Raw genomic sequence first — 24,068 nt, 5'->3', positions numbered from 1 at the left:
ACAGTTAGAACTGGACATGGAACAACAGACTGGTTCCAAATAGGAAAAGGAGTACGTCAAGGCTGTATATTGTCACCCTGCTTATTTAACTTATATGCAGAGTACATCATGAGAAACGCTGGGCTGGAAGAAACACAAGCTGGAATCAAGATTGCCGGGAGAAATAGCAATAACCTCAGAAATGCAGATGACACCACCCTTATGGCAGAAAGTGAAGAGGAACTAAAAAGCCTCTTGATGAAGGTGAAAGAGGAGAGTGAAAAAGTTGGCTTAAAGCTCAACATTCAGAAAATGAAGATCATGGCATCTGGTCCCATCACTTCATGGGAAATAGATGGGGAAACAGTGGAAACAGTGTCAGACTTTATTTTTCTGGGCTCCAAAATCACTACAGATGGTGACTGCAGCCATGAAATTAAAAGACACTTACTCCTTGGAAGGAAAGTTATGACCAACTTAGATAGCATATTCAAAAGCAGAGACATTACTTTGCCAACAAAGGTCCGTCTAGTCAAGGCTATGGTTTTTCCTGTGGTCATGTATGGATGTGAGAGTTGGACTGTGAAGAAGGCTGAGCGCCAAAGAATTGATGCTTTTGAACTGTGGTGTTGGAGAAGACTCTTGAGGGTCCCTTGGACTGCAAGGAGATCCAACCAGTCCATCTTGAAGGAGATCATCCCTGGGATTTCTTTGGAAGGAATGATGCTAAAGCTGAAACTCCAGTACTTTGGCCACCTCATGCGAAGAGTTGACTCATTGGAAAAGACTCTGATGCTGGGAGGGATTGGGGGCAGGAGGAGAAGGGGACGACAGAAGATGAGATGGCTGGATGGCATCACTGACTGGATGCACGTGAGTCTCAGTGAACTCCGGGAGCTGGTGATGGACAGGGAGGCCTGGTGTGCTGTGATTCATGGGGGTCGCAAAGAGTCAGACACGACTGAGCGACTGATCTGATCTGATCTATGCAAGGGAACCTGGGCTTTTGGTCTCATACTGAGGTGGCCAATCAAGTTCTCATTAACCTCTCAGGTGTGCAAGGCACAAATTTTCCCTCATTTTCTGTTTCTCCGTAAGGCTTACGGCTTCATTCATTCAGCCAAATATTTGAGAATTTACTATATTAGGCATTGGGATGCAATGATAATAAACACAAGCCTAATGCTCCAGGAGCGCATGATCTAATAAGGAGGAGGATGGCTAACAAGAAAATACGTGTGATAGCATAATGTAATAAATGGCATTATAAACATTAAGGGTGGAGTGTTAAGAAAGGAAATTAAGACACCTAGAGGACTTCCCTGGAAAATCCCATGGACGGAGGAGTCTGGTAGGCTGCAGTCCATGAGGTCGCTAAGAGTCAGACACGAATGAGTGATTTCACTTTGACTTTTCACTCTCATGCATTGGAGAAGGAAATGGCAACCCACTCCAGTATTCTTGCCTGGAGAATCCCAGGGACGGGGGAGCCTGGTGGGCTGCCGTCTGTGGGGTCACACAGAGTTGGACACGACTGAAGTGACTTAGCAGCAGCAGCAGCAGCAGAGGACTTCCCTGGTGGTCCAGTGATTAAGACTCTGGGTTTCCACTGCATGGGGTATGGGCTTGGTTCCTGGTCAGGGAACTAAGATCCCGGATGCAAAAAAAGACCCCTAATTAATATTTGAGGGTAACAGAAGTCTTCCCAGGGAAGATAACATTTAGGCAGAGATCCAAAGGTTAAGAAAGAATTGATTAAGGAGAAGAGATCAGCAAGTGTTCTTGGCAGAGGAACCATCAGGGACAAAGGACTAAGGCTCAGAGAGAATATGGCTCATTTGATGAACTGAAAGTAGTTCAGCAGAATTGAAGCCGTTTGACCAGAGTTAAGGAATGGCAAGAAATAAGGCTGGATCGAGTAGGACCTTAATAGTTAAGCTAAGAACTTTTGAACTCTTCAGATAGTTCATTAAGGCTGACTTCCCTTCTGTTCTGGTAGTTGGCTAGAAAGACTGTGCTAAGTGAATGTGTGGAAGTCAGAGGATATGCAAAAATTAAGTGACAGCTTAATTTCGGCTGTAAATTCCTCTTCTTGTTTGCCCCACAATGCCATCTTGGGGTGGCATCTGATAAGGTAAAATTTCATAAGAGCTGTCCTGGGACTTCCTTGGTGTTCCAGTGGTTAGGATTTGGTACTTTCACTGCAGTGGCCCAAGCTCAATCCCTGATTGATGATTTTCAGAAATAAACAGTAAGGGAGATACTAGGGCTCCATTGCTAGGCAGCACAATAACGATAATACATGCAAATTAATATCAAATTAAATTTGTTCTAAGTTACATTTTATTATAACACTAATTTCTGTTCACTGAAGTCTGAGCAAACATGTACAGAAATCAGTGTTGCTAATTTGGTGATACATGTAATTTTAAAAAGGCAAAAAGAACACTACTCTGAACACTTATCTTCCTGTGCCCAAATGAAGAGGATAAAACAACTACTAGAAGCTGAAAAGAAAAGAGACAAAGCAAGACATGTTGTCTACTTGAGTTTATTCTGTTCTTTTTAAAAAAAGGAAAAAAAAAAAAAGAGGTGAGGGATGGAAGGGGAGATAACCCATAAACACTGTGAACAGGAACCAAGACTCCAAGACTTGGGTGTACTTCCCCAATCCTCAACCTCAGTTCTCCAAGAGACTCCCACCCACCCAATTTTCTTTTAAACAAGACACCCAAATCAGCAGCAAAGGTACCTGGGATAGTCACTGAGATCTTGAATACTGGGGATAGGAGAGAGAGAGAGAAGTCCAAAAAAACAGGAGTTAGGGGAAAAAGGGAAGGAATGAGGGAGAGGCTAGGCTCTGGAGGACGGAGTCGGGCCATGAGAAGTGGAAGTGAGCCAGTCTGGGGATACCCCTCCCGACTGCTGCTGCCCACGTTCCCCAGGACCCCAGAGAGCCCCACGGTTTGTTCTGCAGTCCATCCCCTAATCCCCAAAGGCCTCACAGGCCCAGCTCCAAGTCCTCAAGCTCCTCCTCCAATGCCCTCCTCCTCGCTAGCTTCTCCAGCTGCTCTTTGCTGGGCTGGCTGATTTCTCCAGCCTGGATCCGCTGCTGCAGCTCTTCCACCTGCCGAAGCTTCTTCTTTAGATTCTTTATCTTCTTGGCCTTCTCAGTGGTGGCAGCTGAGTCGGGCTGGTCTGAGGCAGCCGTTGGCGCTGCCCGGGAGGCCTGTGGGGCACTGGGGACCTGGGCTGTCTCTCCCAGGGACACTTTCTCAAGAGTCCGGCTCAAGGCCTCTGCCTCCCCTTTCTCTTGCTGCTGCCGCCTCTTCTCCTTCCGCTTCAGGTTGCGTTTGGCAGTCTTGGAGAGGGCTGGCTCACCGCCTTCAGGCCTGGAAGCGGTGATGGGGGCAGTGGCCTCTGGGCTCAGGCCAGGGGGCAATTCTGGTTTACTCTTGAAAAACTTCACATACTTGTTCTCATACCTGTGGGGAACAGTGTCAAAGAATCACTGACTTTTCAAGTCCTTTTCCCAACCTCATAATTTACATCAGCCTTTTCATTTTCCTGCTGCCTTCCTCTCCCTCCGGGCCCTCCCTGGCTTTCCTCAGCTCTGCAGATTGGAGGGTCCCTAGGTTTTGGTGGCTGATGGTAAGGCCTGCGATGCAGGAGACTCAGGTATGATCCCTGGGTCAGGATGATCCCCTGGAGAAGGGAATGGGAATCCACTCCAGTATTCTTGCCTGGGAAATCCTATGGACAGAGGAGCCTGGTAGGCTACAATCCATGGGGTTGCAAAGAGTCAGACCGAGTGACTAACACACACGTAGGTCCTAAAGCTCTGGATCTCTGAATACTTCTACAGATTCTGCTGATCAGAGGCCCTAGAAACTGGACTAGTCAGTCATTTGGTTACTCATCCCTCACTCACCCCTGAATCGCAGCCCCCTCCTTCCATTTCTTAGGATCTTGGGCCCAGGAAATTCACGTTCTTTCTTGCTGTATGGTGCCCATTAAATACCCCCACCTCATGCCTAACCACTCACACTGGGACCTCCTCCTGGGGCACATAGCCTTCTTTCACCCTCCGCTGCTTTCGCCAGGTCCCGTCAGGTCGCTGTGTTGAGGCGATGTACTTGCCTGAAATGGGAGAATTAGGTTGGAGAGTTACTCTAATTTTCAAATAGCTCCCAAGATGAAAGAATGCATGAATGCATGGTTTCCCCCAGTCCCTTCCACTAAATGCACCCATTAAGGCATTCTTTTCTCATATCAACCTTTACTCTCTATTTACTGAGTGCCTATACACTGTATAATACACCATTCCTGCCCTCAGAGAGTTTCTACCTTAATAATCTAGTTGGCAAGATGTGGCAGACACAGAGGAAGTTTAAAAAAACACAAGCGACATGAGGACATCAAAAGACAGTACATGCATAAGAAGCCAGGAAGGGCAAAAACAAGAATCATAAGAGGGAGAAATAACCAGAGATGTTATAGAAAATAAGTTTTACTAAGGTGGATGGTTAAAAACACTGGTCAACTTTCAGGAATCCATACTGTAGAAATAAAAGGACCAGCACACAAGGCTATATGCAAAGGATGCTCACATTATAATAATGTTGCTACATTATTTAAATTAGCAAAAAGCTGAAAGCAACTTGAATAGCCATCAACAGATGAGTGAACAAATAGATGTAGGTCATCCGCAGGATATAACACCATGTTATTTAAAAAAAAAAAAGTTAGATACAAATGAACTGACCTTGAATGGTATCCATGATATACTAAGTGAAAATGCAAGCTGGAGGATAATATGTAGAGATCCTCAAACTTTTTTCAGAATCTCCCATCCACTCTTATTTTGTAATATTATACATTTCATGATGAGATTTGTTTTTAAATCATAGCCATTGATGTTATCAGAAAACTCTTTACTGTGAAGCTGTTGTGCTCATAGTGGCAGATACAAGTTTTCCAAAATTCTAATTTCCACTTGAAGGCTTGAGTTTTATCACTGGCAATAAGCACTGTCAGTTGATATCCATGAAATGACAGGCTCACTTCTTTCATTTACAGGAAAATGCCTATCAGATACTCAGGTCTGAATTATAGTTTGTCAGTCTTTCTTCCAAGTAAAACTAGAGTTCCATGAAAAGGAAGCTGGTTTAGCTTGCATGTTGGACAACTGTGGCAGTGCTATTCCTTGAGAGGCCACGTCACTTCAGGGGGCAGCAGTGTCTCATGTTTCCTTCCCACTTAATTCACAGAGAACACTAAAAAGATGTGTAATTTTCAGTTATAAGATGAGTAAGTTCTGGGATATCAGGTATAGCACAGTGACTATAGACAGCAAAACTGAAATATATACTTGAAAGTTGCTGTGAAGAGTTTTCATGTTATCATAAATCAATGAAATGGTAATTATGTGAGGTAAAGGGTATGTTCAGTTCAGTCACTCAGTCCTGTCCAACTGTTAACTAACCTTATTGTGGTAAACCTTTCACAACATATATAGTGTATCAAATCAAATCACTACATTGTACACCTATAACATTGTACATAATGTTTTATGGCATACCTCAATAATGCTGGAAAAATAATAAATAAAAAGATATGTATTTAAGGGCCAGCCAGGGTTTAATCAAATTAATAATTTTTAAACTTTTGAAATAAAAAAAAAATTTTGGCCATGCCTCTGGGCATGTGGGTCTTAGTTTCCTGACCAGCGATCAAACCTGTGCCCACTACAGTGGGAGCATGGAGTTTTACCACTGCACTGCCAGCCAAGTCCAAAATTAATCATTTTTATTGCATCATCAAGGACATTCTTAAGTGAAACTGGCATTATTTATTATAAGCATGTGGCAGTGAAGAACACAGTGACTAGTATAGTGTTGGTCCCACCACCTTGATTAGGGCTAAAGGGTCACAGTTTTACCCACCATTCCTTTTGTACCCTCAGTGCAAACCCTCAGTAAAAGACACAAATAGCATCTTAGTACATTATCAAAATAGCTGTGCTTGTAGACCTCTGGAAAGCGTCTTAGGGAATCCCCAAGGCTCCTGGACAACATTTTGAGGAGTGCTGGTGTACAGGAGGCTCCCATTCTTGTTGGGGCAAGGACAGGCACTTAGAGGCCCATACAGTTTGTGTATAGGGTCAAAGGGAAAGGTGTGGAAGGACACATACCAAGATTATCAAGACTTTAATGCTGGTTACCTTAAGAGGGACAACCTGGAAGAAGATGTAGTAGAAACCATTAACCTTTAATAACATAAGTTTTACAAACATATATTTATATCTTATGTTACACATTTTTTTTTTTTACTATAACTTCTGTTTTAAAAAGGGGAGGCAAGAAAGTAAAAAAGATTAAAAAAATAAAAAGTCAAGTCTAGAGCCTCCCACATGGATTACACAGTGTTATCTGTGTTCATAATGCAAACATCATTAATAAACTAAAACCAAAAAATATGAAAGAAAAATGGATAAGATTTGACAGGTAGAGGGGATGGGAGAAAGGACAAACATGAGCCAAGAAAGGCTTGGATTGTGGGGATGGCCTGGAGTATGCAAGGATCAGAAAACAGAGGCGTGCAGGAGAACCAGACAGTTCATGTTGGGGAATAAAACAAAGCCACATTGAAAACTACAAATAGGGCCATGTCTTAGAAAGTCTTAAAAAGGCCAAGGAATTCAGAATTTATCGGTGAATGAAAGAGGAACACTGAGAACATTGCTTAGCTGCAACAGCTTAGAGACAAAAATAAAAACTCAGTAAGGAGAAAACAGAGGCTCCAAGAGAGGACTGAGATTAGGGCTTTGGAGAAAGAATCAAACTAAAGCAAATGAAAATGGAAGGAGAATGGATTCTAAACAGAATCCTATTCTGAAACAAAATTTCCAACATGGCAGTGTATTCGGCCTGGGGAGGACATGGTGACTAGACCAGCCTGGCTGAACCAGGGCTGATGTAAAGTAATGAGAGAATGTTCAGACTTCGAAATGCCAGTTAAGGAGCTTAGTATCTGGCACATGGCATGCATTCACTAAATAGCTGTCAAATGAATGAATCTTTTATCCAATGCAGAGTTTTAGGGCAATTAATCTGGCATGATGAAAAGATGAATTGTTAAGGGAAAACACTGGAAACTGGGGAAATCAGTTAGGAAAAAAAAGACTGCAATAATCCTGGCATGAGACAGAACTGGCTGAAAAAGGAAAGGAAGAAAATGATGCCAGATATATTATCAAAGAAACAACAGCACTTGGTAATTCACTGACTGGGGGAGGGGTAAAGACTTTTAAAGTCAAAGACAACACACTTTGTTTCAGTAAAATCAATCTTGAAAATTTAGCATGAGGAAGTATTTCCAACTGGAAAAAACAAAGAAAAAAGAGACCAAAGAGAAAAAAAGATTCATGGTAATCGTGAAACCATGGCAGTATTTCTAAATAGCTAAAAATTAAAACCAAACCACATCCAGCTATATAGGAATGGTTTATAATACAGCCATTAAAAAATGATTTTAATCATTAATATGATGTAATGGAATGTGAAACATATATATACTATGATTTCTGATATTAAATGTTAGATTCATAAATTACAAAAAGAATGTGCAATATGCAAAGCTATGTTTGGTGATTGTATTATGAATAACTTTTCCTTTCAAAAATTCAGATTGTTATATTGTGGGTTTTTAAAAATCTCATTTTGGGTTTCAGATCTAAACGGCTTAGAGAATGAGTACACAAAGGAGGGTGAAATTATTTTTGACTAGGTGACTTATAAAGATTTTATGTAGGACAAAGCAACTTTGTGATCTTGGGAAGACAAGCAAGATTTAGACAGGTAGGGGTAGGGGTGTGCTTATGAGGAAAGAGAAGAAAGGGAAGTAGTTCAGGCTTTTAGGACAATGTAAACAAAGGGACAAATTAGTCATTCACCTACCTAAATTTCTTCCTGGATTCCTGTTTTCCTCAGGGTATCTGGATGGACATGAAACCACACACAAAAGCATTCTTGACCCTGGTCTTGCTAGTCTCCAGCCTCTATGCCACACTCTGCTCTAGCCACTGAAATAGTCACAAATCTCACCGGTGTCTTTATTCTCTATGCCCTTCCTTTGGCGTGGAATAGACTTTTCTTCTTATCTTAATGACTACTGGTCTTTAATTTTTATGGGCTCCAAAATCACTGCGATGATGATTGCAGCCATGAAATTAGGAGACGCTTACTCCTTGAAAGGAAAGTTATGACCACCCTAGACAGCGTATCAAAAAGCAGAGGCATTACTTTATCACCAAAGGTCCATCTAGTCAAGGCTATGGTTTTTCCAGTGGTCATGTATGATGTGAGAGTTGGACTGTGAAGAAAGCTGAGCGCCAAAGAATTGATGCTTTTGAACTGTGGTGTTGGAGAAGACTCTTGAGAGTCCCTTGGACTACAAGGAGATCCAACCAGTCCATCTTAAAAGGAGATCAGTCCTGGGTGTTCACTGGAAGGACTGATGTTGAAGCTGAAACTCCAATACTTTGGCCACTGGATGCGAAGAGCTGACTCATTTGAAAAGACCCTGATGCTGGGAAAGATTGAGGGCAGGAGGAGAAGGGGATGACAGAGGATGAGATGGTTGGATGGCATCACCGACTCAATGGATATGGGTTTGGGTGAACTCCGGGAGTTGGTGATGGACAGGGAGGCTTGGCGTGCTGCGGTTCATGGGGTCGCAAACAGTCGGACATGACTGAGAGACTGAACTGAACTGGTCTTTAAAGGTCAAGTTCAAGTATAAACTCCTCAGTGAAGTCTTTCCTGACCTTTCCACCCGAAACCCATTTAGAAGTTGCCCTTTGTGCACTCACAGCACCTGTTTTGGCCTTTTATCAGGATCTAATGTTTAACATGATTGCTTGCTTGAGAGTAGAAACTTTGCCTTTGATCTTTGAAGCACAGGGCCTGAACAATCGAAGACTATAATCAATTCAAATTAACAAATAAATAAATCTAAATATCATATTAGGGAACAGTAAGAATCCAGCATAGTTTGGGCAAAAAACACATGTAATGGGAAAAGAGACTAGAAATAAGTTATTCAGAATATGAAAGATAGCCACCTCCTCTTGAGCTTGAACTCAAGCTTCTTAATGTGAGAGAACAATGAAGGCCATTAAGGGAGTGGAGATGATCTGCTCAAAGCAGTGCTTTAAGAGGGTTAACCCGAAAATGTGTAACATAAACTAAAGGCAGAGGAAAAAAAAAACACAATAGTTTCAATGTGAGAAGACTTGATTTAAATGGTCTGTATGGATGTTGAAAAGAAAATGAAAGAAAAATTTATTATAAAGAGTAAGACGGGATCTCAAGACTGCCAACATTTGAATGAGAGGAAATTATTGCGCTACAGTGGATTTAATCTGGTGCTTTTCACGTTGTCTCGTATTTTTCACAACATATCTGTGGGTACACGGGCACACAGTAATAACATTCTTCACACATGGATTTTAAATGTTTATTGAGTACCTGCTGTTGTGGCAGGCACTGTAACAGGAGCTAGAGATACAACAATGAATAAATAAAGAAAGCAAGGGTCTTGCCTTCTTGTAGCATTCATTCTAATGAAAAAGAAAGGTAAGAACACTAACTGCAATATCACTCTTGAATGTGGACAATTTGGAGGAGAATATAAACTACTGATATACAGAAAATCCAAAGGAGAAGACAATTTTGTGAAAATGACTAATTCAACTCTAGGAAGGCAGTGTTTTTACATGGAACTAAGGAGAGACAGCTGGGGCTTCCCTTGCAGCTCAGTCGGTAAAGAATCTGCCTGCAGTGCAGGAGACCCAGGTTTGATCCCTGGGTTGGGAAGATCCCCTGGAGAAGGAAATGGCAACCCACTCCAGTATTCTTGCCTGGAGAATCTCATGGACAGAGGGGCCTGGTGGGCTGCAGTCCATGGAGTCACAAAGACTTGGGCACGACTGAGCGACTAACACACTAACACACAACACAGGGAGAGACAGCTAGGAACAGACGTTTAAGTAAACTGCATACAGATTACAGTTGAAGGCTTAAGACTAGTAAAGATGGAATGTGAGAAAAGATAGGGACAGAAACTTCTTCAACAGCCATCCTAACTGGAAACCGCTTGGAGATACAAACAGCCCATTATCACAAAGGAGCACCTATTTTATGTTATCTTTGGTTTCACTCTCTGGCCTTGATGGTATCCAAGTGAAGTGAAGTGAAAGTCACTCAGTCATGTCCGACTCTTTGCGACTCCACAGACTATACACAATCCATGGAATTCTCTAGGCCAGAATACTGGAGTGGGTAGTCTTTCCCTTCTCCAGCGGATCTTCCAAAGGTAAAGTCAAAAAGGAAGGAGAGATTTACAGATTCCTAAACCTAGAAATAAAAACCATGGGCAGAATATCATGGGCTGGGAGGAGCAACCCCATGCCTGAGGCCAGGGGCGGCGGCCAGGAGGACCAACCCCACGTCCAAGGAGCGGTGGCTGCGCAGCGGGCGCAGGAGGGCCTAGAGGAGCTATCCCACGTTGAAGGTCAGGAAGGGTGGTGGTGAGGAGATACCCCTCACCCAAGGTAAGGAGCAGCAGCTGCACTTTGCTGGAGCAGCCATGAAGAGATACCCCATGCCCAAGGTAAGAGAAACCCAAGTAAGATGGTAGGTGTTGCAAGAGGGCATCAGAGGGCAGACACACTGAAACCATACTCACAGAAAACTAGCCAATCTAATCACACTAGGACCACAGCCTTGTCTAACTCAATGAAACTAAGCCATGCCTGTGGGGCAACCCAAGATGGGCGGGTCATGGTGGAGAGATCTGACAGAATGTGGTCCACTGGAGAAGGGAATGGCAAACCACTTCAGTATTCTTGCCTTGAGAACCCCCTGAACAGTATGAAAAGGCAAAATGATAGGATACTGAAAGAGGAACAATACCCAGCTGTGGATATGACTGGTGATAGAAGCAACGTCTGATGTTGTAAAGAGCAATATTGCACAGGAACCTGGAATGTCAGGTCCATGAATCAAGGCAAATTGGAAGTGGTCAAACAAGAGATGGCAAGAGTGAATGTTGACATTCTAGGAATCAGGGAACTAAAATGGACTGGAATGGGTGAATTTAATTCAGATGACCATTATATCTACTACTGCGGGCAGGAATCCCTCAGAAGAAATGGAGTAGCCATCATGGTCAACAAAAGAGTTCGAAATGCAATCTCAAAAACGACAGAATGATCTCTGTTTGTTTCCAAGGCAAACCATTCAATATCACAGTAATCCAAGTCTATGCCCCAACCAGTAATGCTGAAGAAGTTGAAGTTGGAACAGTTCTATGAAGACCTACAAGACCTTTTAGAACTAATACCCAAAAAAGATGTCCTTTTCATTATAGGGGACTGGAATGAAAAAGTAGGAAGTCAAGACACACCTGGAGTAACAGGCAAATTTGGCCTTGGAATACGGAATGAAGCAGGGCAAAGGCTAATAGAGTTTTGACAAGAGAACGCACTGGTCATAGCAAACATCCTCTTCCAACAACACAAGAGAAGACGCTATACATGGACATCACCAGATGGTCAACATCGAAATCAGACTGATTATATTCTTTGCAGCCAAAGACGGAGAAGCTCTATACAGTCAATAAAAACAAGACCAGGAGCTGACTGTGGCTCAGATCATGAACTCCTTATTACCAAATTCAGACTTAAATTGAAGAAAGTAGGGAAAACCACTAGACCATTCAGGTATGACCTAAATCAAATCCCTTATGATTATACAGTGGAAGTGAGAAATAGATTTAAGGGCCTAGATCTGATAGATAGAGTGCCTGATGAACTATGGATGGAGGTTCGTGACATTGTACAGGAGACAGGGGTCAAGACCATCCCCATGGAAAAGAAATGCAAAAAGGCAAAATGGCTGTCTGGGGAAGCCTTACAAATAGCTGTGAAAAGGAGAGAAGCGAAAAGCAAAGGAGAAAAGGAAAGATATAAGCATCTGAATGCAGAGTTTCAAAGAACAGCAAGGCAGATAAGAAAGCCTTCCTCAGCGATCAATGCAAAGAAATAGAGGAAAACAACAGAATGGGAAAGACTAGAGCTCTCTTCAAGAATTAGAGATACCAAGGGAACATTTCAGGCAAAGATGGGCTCAATAAAGGACAGAAATGGTATGGACCTAACAGAAGCAGAAGATATTAAGAAGAGGTGGCAAGAATACACAGAAGAACTGTACAAAAAAGATCTTCATGACCCAGATAATTACGATGGTGTGATCACTGACCTAGAGCCAGACATCCTGGAATGTGAAGTCAAGTGGGCCTTAGAAAGCATCACTACGAACAAACCCAGTGGAGGTGATGGAATTCCAGTAGAGCTATTTCAAATCCTGAAAGATGATGGTGTGAAAGTGTTGCACTCAACATGCCAGCAAATTTGGAAAACTCAGCAGTGGCCACAGGACTGGAAAAGGTTAGTTTTCATTCCAATCCCTAAGAAAGGCAATGCCAAAGAATGCCCAAACTACTGCACAATTGCACTCATCTCACACGCTAGTAAAGTAATGCTCAAAATTCTCCAAGCCAGGCTTCAGCAATACGTGAACTGTGAACTTCCTGATGTTCAAGCTGGTTTTAGAAAAGGCAGAGGAACAAGAGATCAAATTGCCAACATCCGCTGGATCATGGAAAAAGCAAGAGAGTTCCAGAAAAACATCTATTTCTGCTTTATTGACTATGCCAAAGCCTTTCACTGTGTGGATCACAAGAAACTGTGGAAAATTCTGAAAGAGATGGGAATACCAGACCACCTGATCTCCCTCTTGAGAAGTCTGTATGCAGGTCAGGAAGCAAGTTAGAACTGGACATGGAACAGACTGCTTCCAAATAGGAAAAGGAGTACGTCAAGGCTGCATATTGTCACCCTGCTTATTTAACTTATATGCAGAGTACATCATGAGAAATGCTGGGCTGGAAGAAGCACAAGCTGGAATCAAGGTTGCCAGGAGAAATATCAATAACCTCAGATATGCAGATGACACCACCCTTATGGCAGAAAGTGAAGAGGAGCTAAAGAGCCTGTTGATGAAAGTGAAAGTGGAGAGTGAAAAAGTTGGCTTAAAGCTCAACATTCAGAAAACGAAGATCATGGCATCCGGTCCCACCACTTCATGGGAAATAGATGGGGAAACAGTGGAAACAATGTCAGACTTTATTTTTCTGAGCTCCAAAATCACTACAGATGGTGACTGCAGCCATGAAATTAAAAGACACTTACTCCTTGGAAGGAAAGTTATGACCAACCTAGATAGCATATTCAAAAGCAGAGACATTACTTTGCCAACAAAGGTCCGTCTAGTCAAGGCTATGGTTTTTCCTGTGGTCATGTATGGATGTGAGAGTTGGACTGTGAAGAAGGCTGAGCGCCAAAGAATTGATGCTTTTGAACTGTGGTGTTGGAGAAGACTCTTGAGAGTCCCTTGGACTTCGAGGAGATCCAACCAGTCCATTCTGAAAGAGATCAGCCCTGGGATTTCTTTGGAGGGAATGATGCTGAAGCTGAAACTCCAGTACTATGGCCACCTCATGCGAAGAGGTGACTCATTAGAAAAGATTCTGATGCTGGGAGGGATTGGGGTCAGGAGGAGAAGGGGACAACAGAGGATGAGATGGCTGGATGGCATCACTGACTGGATGGACGTGAGTCTGAGTGAATTCGGGGAGATGGTGATGGACAGGGAGGCCTGGCGTGCTGTGATTCATGGGGTCACAAAGAGTCGGACACAACTGAGGGACTGAACTGAACTGAAACCTAGAAATAAAAACCATGGGCAGAATATAAAGATCCTTAGGTAGCATCTTTTTTTTTTTTTTTTTAAGTACGTATTTACTTTTATTTATTTAACTTGGCTTTGTGGTACGTGGATCTAGTTCCTTTACTAGGGATCAAACTCAGACCCCCTGCAGTGAAAGTTCGGAGTCTTAACCAGGTACTGCAAGAAAATGCCCTCAGGAGGCATCTTTGAGAGAACCAAAAACAAAGAGGTTAGAGACTGCTACCGTAAGAACTTCGTAAATTTTGTTATTTCCTCACATCTCCTGTTTTATAATCCTCAAACTGTTTCCTTAAATTGAAAAAGGCCTAGTTTTCGGGGGGCAGGGGTGGGGAGACAGTGAAGATACAACACAGGAAGGCCTGAAAGAACTCCAAAGGGTGACATGGAAGTGACTGTTAAAGGTGTGTTGAAGCCCTGGTGCCTGCTTCAAAGTTAAGATCAGGGTTACAGATCTGAGCCTGAGCATGACCTCGGGGCCACCAATTATAAGATTCAGGTGTGGTTTCTAACGTAGAATATTAAAAGAGAAGACCCAATTTGGAGGAGTGACCCCAGAAAAACAGTCCTGATTATTTTCCTCAAGAAAGAAAAGGTGTCAGAGACACCAGGAAGTAATCGTAGAAAAGAAAGACTGAGACAGTACTATTCCATGGAGACCAAGAGTCTGAAGGTAGGCCAGGTGATTAACAGTATTAAATACTACAAAGGGATTAAGGAAAAGGAGAACTGAGAAGAAAAAGGTTATTGATTTTGGCAATTTGGGAATCCCTAATTATGTTCAAGAATACAACTTCAGAAAAGTAAAGTGGTCAGAAGCCAGACTACAAATTAATTAAATGCAGTAAACATTTATTGAAAGCCTGTGAGAAAAATCCTCTACTAAATGCTACGGAAATTACAAAATCAGTAAATTGGCCCCCGCTTTCAAGAAATTTACAGTTTAAGTAAGGAGAAGGGTGGACAAGTTAGGTAAACAAAGAATAAGATAAAAATATAAATGTCTTGGGACTTCCCTGGAGGTCTGGTGGTTAAGACTCCACTCTCCCAAGCAGGGGTCATGGATTTGATCTCTGGTTGGGGAACTAAGATCCCAGATGCTGCATGGTTCTGCCAAAAATATATAGATATAGATACATATGAATGTTTTAGGTATTCCTAAGAGACACTGATACATACTAATAGGCGACTTCAAGAGAATAAATAACCACACCCTACTTGATGGGGGAAAGTGACACGAAATTAGGAAAAACTCAGGGACTTGACCTCAAAGACTATGTAATAGTAAATAATAACAATAGTAAATCAGTGGCTGATATTTGTGTAGGCAGAGAAAGAAAGGGCATTCTAAGAATAACAACAAGCAAAACTATGGCAGTGTAGGGACTTCTCTGGTGGTTTAGTGGCTAATACTCTACACTCCCAATGCAGAGGACACAAGTTTGATCCCTGCTCAGGGAAACAGATCCCACATGCCACACCTAAGAGTCTGAATGCCACAGCCAAGATCCAGTGCAGCCAAATAAATAAACATGAGTAAATAAATACAAGAACCTTTCAAAAGCAACACAATTTTTTCAAACATTTGACAGAGCCGGATCTTGGCATCTGTGGCATGTGGGATCTGTGGATCTGGATCTGGATCTGTGGCCTGTGGGATCTAGTTCACTGACCAGGGATCAAACACAGGACCCCTCCATTGGGAACTCGGACTCTTAGCCGTTGGACAACCAGGGAAGTCCCAAAAGCAACACAATTAAAAAAAAAAATGATGGCAGTGTAAAACTCACAGTACGTTGAAAACAATTAGGAAAGAACATTAATAAGTGGCCACAATACACCAGGAATTTTACATATACTACTGCAGTGATTCTAGACAATAGGTAGATTATCATCATCTACAGCTGAGGAAACAAAGCCTTCAAGAGATCGAAGATACGATTAAGATCACAAAGGCAGCATGTATTAATATGTGCAATCTGAACTCAGTTCTGATGTGATTACCTATCAGCTTACTGATATGTAGTTTCCCTTGCTTTATACTTTACTGCCCAGTTTCACTGGAGGATTTAAGCAGAGACATAGTGTATGAAAGGCTTTCCTTGTGGCTCAGCTGGTAAAGAATCCGCCCGCAATGCGGGAGACCTCGGTTTGATCCCTGGGTTGGGAAGATCCCCTGGAGAAGGGAAAGGTTACCCACTCCAGTATTCTGGCCTGGAGAATTCCATGGACAGTCCCAGGGGTCGCAAAGAGTCGGACACAACTGAGTGACTTTCACAATAATAGTATGTGATGATACTGTATCGAAAAGTGGTTTGTGCTCATACTAGAGAGGAGTATCTTTAATGTAAGAGCAAATAGGCTGTATGTTAATTTGATAGCCAATTCCAAAAAGATAATAGCAGCTACCTTTTACTGAGTGTTTGCTTCATTCCAATTAATATAAACATTCAGTATTTATACTAATTTGCCCAAAGTTACAATGTCAGTAAACTGCAGAATTCGAATCCAATCTGTGGGTTCTGAAGGCTATGCTTTTTACACTACTATTGTGTATTGTGTTATAAGTGAAAAAGAATACCAGAAAGTTCAACCTCACTAGTAATCAAAGGAAATAAAAATTAAAACAATAGAATATTATTTTAATCTATCAAAGCAGTAGAATTTTTAAAGATAAGAATTCCAATGTAGTCAAAGAAGTGCTGAAACCAGTATTTTCACATATTGTCAGTGGTAAAATCCTTTAGAAAGCAATCTAAGCAAGGGAATAAGGTAGTCCTAACATTTCGCAGCATTTCCAAAAAATATCGTTATATAAAACACTACTTCTGTAAGATATTAACAAGGGTTACCCCTCAAAATTTGTTAAGTTTGAGAAATTCTGGGTTAAAACACAGGAAAAAAAATTTGTTTGTTCTTACCAACAAAGACTTAAACACATTATGTTCTTATTCATGTGAATATTCTGATGGGAATATGGTTTACAGTGTTTCTCAAATTTATTTGACCACAGGAACCTTATTTTTATTTTAGCCTTTTATTTTATAGCACATCTCACAGGACTACTAAGTGTTCTGAGAGTTACATCCTGGAAAGCACAGCCATTCAGTATGATCCGAATTATGTTAAATAGATAATGCTGTATATGTGCATAGAAAGAAAAACTAAAAGGAAACATTAACTGTAGTCATCTTTGGGCTCTGGAATTACCAAACATGCATGTGACTTATACTTTACACTAGTTATGAAAATATTTTCTAAGTTTTCTATAAACAATATGAATTTTATAATTAATTAAAAATAAATAAAAGTTTGTACCCTCCAATCCAGTAAGTCTATTTCTGAGAAATCTATCCTAAGAAAAAATCCTAAATGCAGACAAAAACATTCATCGAGTTTTTATAACAAAAATTCTAGAAACAATCTGGAAGTCCAATAACAGAAAAAAGGTAACAGGGTGCATGCTCAAATAAAACACTCTGCCAGTATTTTAAAAGATGTTTACAAAGAGTTTTTAATAGCAAGGAAAAATATTTATGTCATGAGGTTAAATGAAAAGGCAACACATAAAAACGTAAATACCGTCTGATTAAAAAATGTTCTTAAAGTGCACAGAAAAATAAAGATCAGAAGGGTATATGCCAAATTTAACAGTTGACAAATTATACTGAACAACTTTACATAATTAAATTGCACTTGAGCAGTAATCTGGTAACAGTGTGTCAAACCGGAACAGAGAGACAACCATTTAGGAGGTCATGGCAATATCTGCAGGATAAAGGAAACTAGAATTTTATCAGGCAGTTAGATTGACTCAAGTATTCTGCTTGATACTTTGCACATATAATTTCTTCTAAACCAAATCTTTACATAAAAAGTAACAATTACAGAACCATGTCTTAGGTACTGTCCATGTGCTTCCTTAGGACTTAGGTACTTTCTTAGGACTTCCCTGGTGGCTCAGACAGTAGGTAAAGCGTGTGCCTACAATGTGGGAGATCTGGGTTTGATCCCTGGGTCAGGAAGATCCCCTGGAGAAGGAAATGGCAATCCACTCCAGTACTCTTGCCTGGAAAATCCCATGGACAGAAAAGCCTGGTAGGCTACAGTCCATGGGGTCACCAAGAGTCAGACATGACTGAGCAACTTCACTTTCTTTCTTTTCTATGTCCTAGACATGTACCTTAATTCATTTAAATTTTAATTAATTCTCACAATAATCCTATAATGTAGGAGTTACTATTCCTATTTCATTGATAAGAAAACTAAGTCTTGGATTTCCCTAGGCTTAAAATTCCCAGGCCATATAGCTAATACTGAAGATGGAATAACAGTAATGGCAGCAGGAGGAGAAAAATGATACTTTGATTGAGGGGGTGGGATTGAAAGACAATGTGAAAATAACACCCCAGTTACATTTGTTGATAATAACAAAAACATCTAGTGTTCTGATCTTGGTTTCCTACATCATTCTTCAGTAAAAAGAACAAGGGTTCCTTGGAGAAAAAGACGACTTTAGTTCTGGGACAGGAAATATACAAGATGAGCCTGGAGCACCTTCTAGTGTCAAAAAGGAAGCACTGAAAAACAACAAAAACAAAAAACCCAAAACAACAAAAACCTACACTGATGAGGGTATGTCAAAGGGACACAGGGCCAACTAAACGAGCTCTCAATGTTCAAAGCTGGAACATCTGAACAGTAAAATAAGTAAAATAACCCAACGTCCATATTGATACAAATAAATTCAGTTCAGTTCAGTCCAGTCACTCAGTTGTGTCTGACTCTTTGCAACCCGATGGACTGCAACACGCCAGGCTTTTCTGTCCATCAATAAATTATTGAATAAATGTATCATGGAGAAGAGAAAAATCTCCTGTGCAGATGAATTCCAAACGTGTATAAATATTACATTCTTAAAGGAAGTATAACTCTTTAAGTGTGGACTGTGGATAGTGACTTTCTTCTGAAGAGTACAAAACAGAAAGGAGAAGGGGGAAAAAGTAACTTCACAGTGGAGAAATCTTACAAATACCACCTCTGGCAGGAGATCATGGTAACTATCAAGAGTAAAAAAAAAAATCAACGTGATACTATGTAACTTCAATATGATACGATGAAAATACCACTTTACTTCTATGGTCCCTCTCTAAAAAGCACTTTAGTTCAGTTCAGTTCAGTCGCTCAGTCATGTCCAACTCTGCGACCCCATGAATCGCAGCACACCAGGCCTCCCTGTCCATCACCAACTCCCGGAGTTACTTAATCCCAGTCTAATCATGAGAAAAACATCAAATTCCTACAGACGGGATCCTACAAAAATACCTGGTCAATACTCCTCAAAACTGTTAAGGTTATCAAAAACAAGCAAAGTCTCAGAATCTCTCACAGTTGAAGGTGACATGAGAACTAAATCTAATAAGGGATCCTGGAACAGGTAAAAAAAAAAAAAAAGGTAAAAACTGAGAAAATCTGAATAATGTATGGACCTTAGTTTATAACGCTTCCCTGGTAGCTCAGATGGTAAAGAATCTGCCTGCAATGCAGGAGACCCCAGTTCGATTCCTGGGTTGGGAAGATCCGCTGGAGAATGCATAGGCTACCCACTCCAGTATTCTTGGGCTTCCCTGGTGGCTCAGCTGATGAAGAATCTGCCTGCACTGCACGAAACCTGGGTTCGACCCATGGTTTGGAATATTGGTTCATTAATTGCAATAATAATCTCATACTAATGTATGACGTTAATTAACGGGGAAACTGAGTTTAAGGTATATGGAAATTGTCTGTATCATTTTCTCAATTTTTTCTGTAAATCTAAAACTGTTCTAAAAAATAGTCTATTTAAAATTTAAAAAGGGAGAAAGAAAGAGAGAAATGATGCAATAAGTTCATCTTAGGTTGGCTAGAACAGTGGTGCCTTTAGCAGAAATAAGGAAAAACTGATAATAATTTTGGTCAGACTGGATTTAAGGTGTGACAGTATATCCAAGAATAAAAGCTACTCACCAAACAATTAGAAAAGGGAACTGACAACTCAGGAGAGAAGTTGGTACTAGAAAGAAGCCATTGTAAAGACTTAAGGAACAAGGAAATTTCCTGGCAGGCCAGTGGTTAGGAAGATTCATTCGGTACTTTCACTGCTGTGACCTGGGTTCAATCCCTGGTCAGGGAACTAAGATTCTGAAAGCCGTGAGGCCAAAAAAGAAAAAAAAAAGTTAAGGAACAAGTAAGCAGTAAGGAAATGGAAATAGTATGTGTGAACCTGATATTCAAATCAGGCTATGAAAAGGAAGGAAAGAGAAATAACAGACCTTAACTTAATGAAATAAAAAGTGAGGCCAGTTGCCACAAGGAGAAGGGAAAGTCACAGAGCTGAGAAAGGTAGGGAAAATAGCCATGTTAGGATGTAAGCATATGGAGAAAGAAGAACTGGATGCAACTTCCCTGGTGATCCAGTAGCTAAGACTCTGCGTTCCTAAGGCAGAAGACCCAGGTTTGATCCCTGGTCAGGAAACTACACCCCACATGCTGCCACTAAGAGTCTGCATGCTGCAACTAAAGATTCTGCATGCCACAACTAAAGACTCAGAGCAGCCAAATAAATTAAGAAAAAAAAATTTTTAATAGAAAGAAGAATTGGAGAAAATCCATGACCTTGACAGAAGTTAATATTGTTATATTACACCGGATGTGCTGCAGTCCATGCCTTTTCTCTAGCCATGCACTGTGGCCTAGAAGCAGAAGCCAAGAAAAAAGTTGATGGGTATGATTCAAGATAACAGAAGTGCTTGCTTAGTACTGAAGATCAAAATGAATGAAGAAAGCAATGAAGATAGTGACTGGTCACAGAGATCCAGCAGGGCAGCATCAAAAGTAGTCACAACAGGGATTTCCCTTGAGGAGCAGTGGATAAGAATCCATCTGCCAATGTGAGAGACACCAGTTGGATCGCTGGTCCAGGAAAATTCCACATGACGTCCAGCAACCAAGTGCATGTGCCACAACTACAGAGCCCGAGTGCTGCCAACTGCTGAAGCCTGTGCGCATACCGCCTGTGCTCTACAACAGAAAAGCCAAAGCATCACAAGAGTAGCCCCTGCTCCCCACAACTAGAGAAAGCCCATGCACAGCAACAAAGACCCAGCTCAATTAAAAATTAATTAATTTTTTAAAAACTAAAAAAAAAGAAATAGTAGTCATAAAGGTGCTGGTAGACTCAATGAAATGAAATGGAGAAGAGGTCAAGGACCAGAGAAACTAAAGAGGGCAAAAAGCTGATTCTATGGGTGTGTGGAAGTAAAAAAGGTGACTGAGTAAGGAAGCTAAAGTAAGTGATGGGGAGCCCTGTCACTGGTGGTGTTCTGTGTAGTAGGATATGTAGTAGGTCCAGACTGCAGTGGTTCTGATGTGTAGCTGGCTTGAAAATTCAAAGGAAAATCAATAATCTCATGTTGAGGAATTATAAAAGTATTGCAGGGACTTCCCTGTTGGTCTAGGGGTTAAAAGTCCACCTTGCAATGCAGAGGACACAGGTTCAATCCCTGGTAGGGGAACTAAGACCACACATGCCCTAGGGCAACTAAGTCTGTGTGACCCAATGGAAGATTCCACATGACACAACAAAAATCCCCTGTGTGGATGCAGCCAAATAAATAATAAATATGTATCTTTAAGTATTCCATAGATGCTGAGTGGAGACACTGAGAAACAGAATGAAATGATATGATACGTCTTGTCCTTGTGGGCAGTGGATGTTGACCCTGAAGTTTTAGAGAAAATGCTACAATTGCATGGCAACATCTTCCAGGAGAATTACAGTGACAGTGGTAGATCAATGATCTGGAAGCAGCAAGGGAAAGCAAAAAAGCAGTGTGATTCCTTCTCTTCTACACGGTCACATGAGAACAGAAGATACCTCTTGGGAGGGTAAGGTGAGATGTCATATCTGAATTTTCATTAAATCAGTTTAAAAAAAACAGTTAATAAGTAGAAATGTACTGGACAATGAGTAATATTTTCAAAGCACACATCAAAAGAGGCAAATTGAAGAAGTACCTACTATGTAGAGAGCAAGAGAACTTGTACCACTTTGAAAGGTGATGTTGCAGAGAAGTAGCAGAGACTTGGGTTGTCATTAGATACCATATGAGAGGTGGGTTGAGAAGTAACATGGAAAACAAGAAAAGCAAGAGGCATAAAACGTATATTTTAAAACAGACTGCATGTACCAAAGTACACACACACACTCACTGCTATTACAAATACACAATGAGGACTACAAAAAAACAGTAACTCCTTGCCTTGCACAGCATTTTATAAATTGCTTTCACATATACTATCTTATTCGACTGTCACTGAATAGATACGCACATTTTTCCTAAAGATGAGGCAATTAGGATGGGGCATAGCCAAAATGAAAATCTTGATTCCCAATTTTCAACATATCAACCTCACATACACAGCAGACACTTCAGCATCTCAATCAGCCAGGATGGAAAATCTTCTCTGACTAGAAGAAATAGTGGGTTCTATAAACTTGTCAGAGGACTTGAGAGGCCACTAGACACCTTCTCGTTTACCTTCTACCACCTCAGATCCCTCAACTCTTATCACCATCACCAGAGAAGGTACCGAAGAGTGATGGGTGGTGTTATCAAGGAGAGAACTCCAGCTGAAAGTTGTATTAGGTTCCTCTTCTCCTCACACCTCTGGACCTCAGTGAACTAACAATTAAGATGAGGAAGAGTGGAAAAAGAACTATGTAGCAATGAGGAGGTCTCCAACAGATACAGTTTTGATAAATAGTATTTAAAAGGGGCTCCGGTAGGGTAGAAAGCAGGTATACTGAGAGATGGGGGAGGGGAAAGGGGGGGGGATCAGGAATTGGAGGGAATTGAGAGTGGAGGCGCCCCCAAGGCTGAAGAACCCAAAAGAGATATGGGAGCTCCAAGTGCTGGAGAAAAGCTAAGGGCTCGTGAGGGTCCTGGATCAAGGACCAGCATTGAAGGACCCCAGGGCTTGGGTAACCGGAAGCGGAGACCCCCGAACAAGAGACCAGAAGGGGGCGCAGGTGACACCCCGTAGGAGAGAATGAATGGGGAAGGCGGTCCGGAGGGCGGGGCAAAGGAGGGGCCCCGGGATGGGCGGGGCACAGACCCCTTTCTAAGTCCGAACCCCTGCCCCAAGAGCCCGGGGAGAAGCGGCTCCGCGACTCCCGCACTCACCGCCGGTCTCGTCAGTTACATAGGGAGTCGCCATCTTGAAAACGCAAACCACTTCCGGCGTGAGCGGGCTGGGGTCCCGCCCCCCTCCCCACCGGAAGTGGAGTCCTGATCGTAACAAGCCACCATTTTAGTCTTAAAGGGAGAGTACACCATTTGGTGGACAGAAGTGAAGGAGGCGGAAAGAAGCTGAAGACTAAAATAAAATAAGAGCTGTAGCCTCTTTTACTGCCATTGATACCAGTATTGGGCGCCTGCTGCGTATTTAGCAGTTGTCTGGGCGCTGAGAGAAGTTCCGAGGCACAGCCCCTATCCCACAGGCACTCTTTCGTCTGTCTAGGACCTGCGGGAGAAAAGGGGGCAAGGCCCACCTGCATCCAGAAGGCGGGGGAGAGGGAAGGCTAGTAAATGAGGAAAAGAAGGATATTCAGGTCCTAGCCTGCGCCCAGGTTCCAGAGCCGCTTGGGGATACGGGGCGGGGCAGGCAAACTCCGGGAACGCACTGGGGCGCACCAGTGTTGGGGGCGAACGCAAGACCCCAACTGACCCTCTCTTAGAAGGTGGGGAGGTAGAAATCGCGCGCCGATTGCCCTTGGCCGCTCAGCTCAACCCTCCCGAGAGAGACGCGCGCGAGAGAGACGTGCAAAGCCGAGGGCGCTGCCTGTCGGTCATTTGTCCCCGCAGCTACAGGGTTGCCGGCGACTTCTACGGCTGAGAAGGCGCGGTGGGCGGGCGGGGCGAATAGCCCCGGCCTGGCCCTGCCCCTGGGGCGGCCCCAGGGACTCGGGCGGCGAAGTGACGACGCCCAAGTTTGCTCTGGCTTTCGACCCGGGAACCTCCTCGGGCTCGCCCCTGGGTCAGAGGGTGAGGTGAAGGCTGCTGGGCGGACCCAATTAGTATTCTAATTAACCTCGGCCAAGTCTCAGCGCTCTGGGGATCCAAATCCGGGCAAAACGCCAATAATCCGAGCCGCACGTTCACTCCCTTTGCAGCCCTG

General features: G+C 42.3%; 1 protein-coding gene across 5 annotated transcripts; it reads right to left on the bottom strand.

Annotated features, from left to right (window-relative positions):
* Positions 1-2,514: 2,514 nt before the first annotated feature.
* On the bottom strand, positions 2,515-23,790 carry PYM1 (PYM1 exon junction complex associated factor). Of its 5 annotated transcripts, none has more exons than XM_086400682.1 (4): positions 23,619-23,790; positions 7,938-8,568; positions 4,026-4,119; positions 2,515-3,464 (listed from the first exon to the last, which is right to left on the bottom strand). In XM_086400682.1, exons 2-4 carry the CDS (start codon positions 8,005-8,007, stop codon positions 2,981-2,983), a joined length of 648 nt encoding a protein of 215 aa, XP_086256808.1. In that variant the 5' UTR covers positions 8,008-8,568; positions 23,619-23,790; the 3' UTR covers positions 2,515-2,980. The 5 variants fall into 5 exon arrangements, with proteins under 5 accessions (XP_086256808.1, XP_086256807.1, XP_086256809.1 ...); XM_086400681.1 differs by lacking the exons at positions 7,938-8,568; positions 23,619-23,790 and adding exons at positions 21,910-21,972; positions 23,075-23,134; XM_086400683.1 differs by lacking the exon at positions 7,938-8,568 and having other exon boundaries at positions 23,075-23,648.
* Between the last annotated feature and the right edge of the window lie 278 nt (positions 23,791-24,068).

Source organism: Bos grunniens, chromosome 5 (genome assembly GCF_055505025.1).
Source record: "Bos grunniens cultivar Pamir isolate PY7600 chromosome 5, Bosgru_T2T1.0, whole genome shotgun sequence".
Classification (NCBI taxonomy): Eukaryota; Metazoa; Chordata; class Mammalia; order Artiodactyla; family Bovidae; genus Bos; species Bos grunniens.
Note: the sequence above shows the minus strand (reverse complement) of the source record. Positions and strands in the feature narration are given on the sequence as shown.

Coding starts and splice junctions, on each gene's coding strand:
- PYM1 (XM_086400680.1), bottom strand. CDS start 22,021: ATGTTACTTCTCAACCCACCTCTCATATGGTATCTAATGACAACCCAA. Junction 4,120..21,909: donor GTTCTCTTGCTCTCTACATA/GTAGGTACTTCT, acceptor CTCCCATTTCAG/GCAAGTACATCGCCTCAACA. Junction 3,465..4,025: donor CCCCAGGAGGAGGTCCCAGT/GTGAGTGGTTAG, acceptor TGTTCCCCACAG/GTATGAGAACAAGTATGTGA.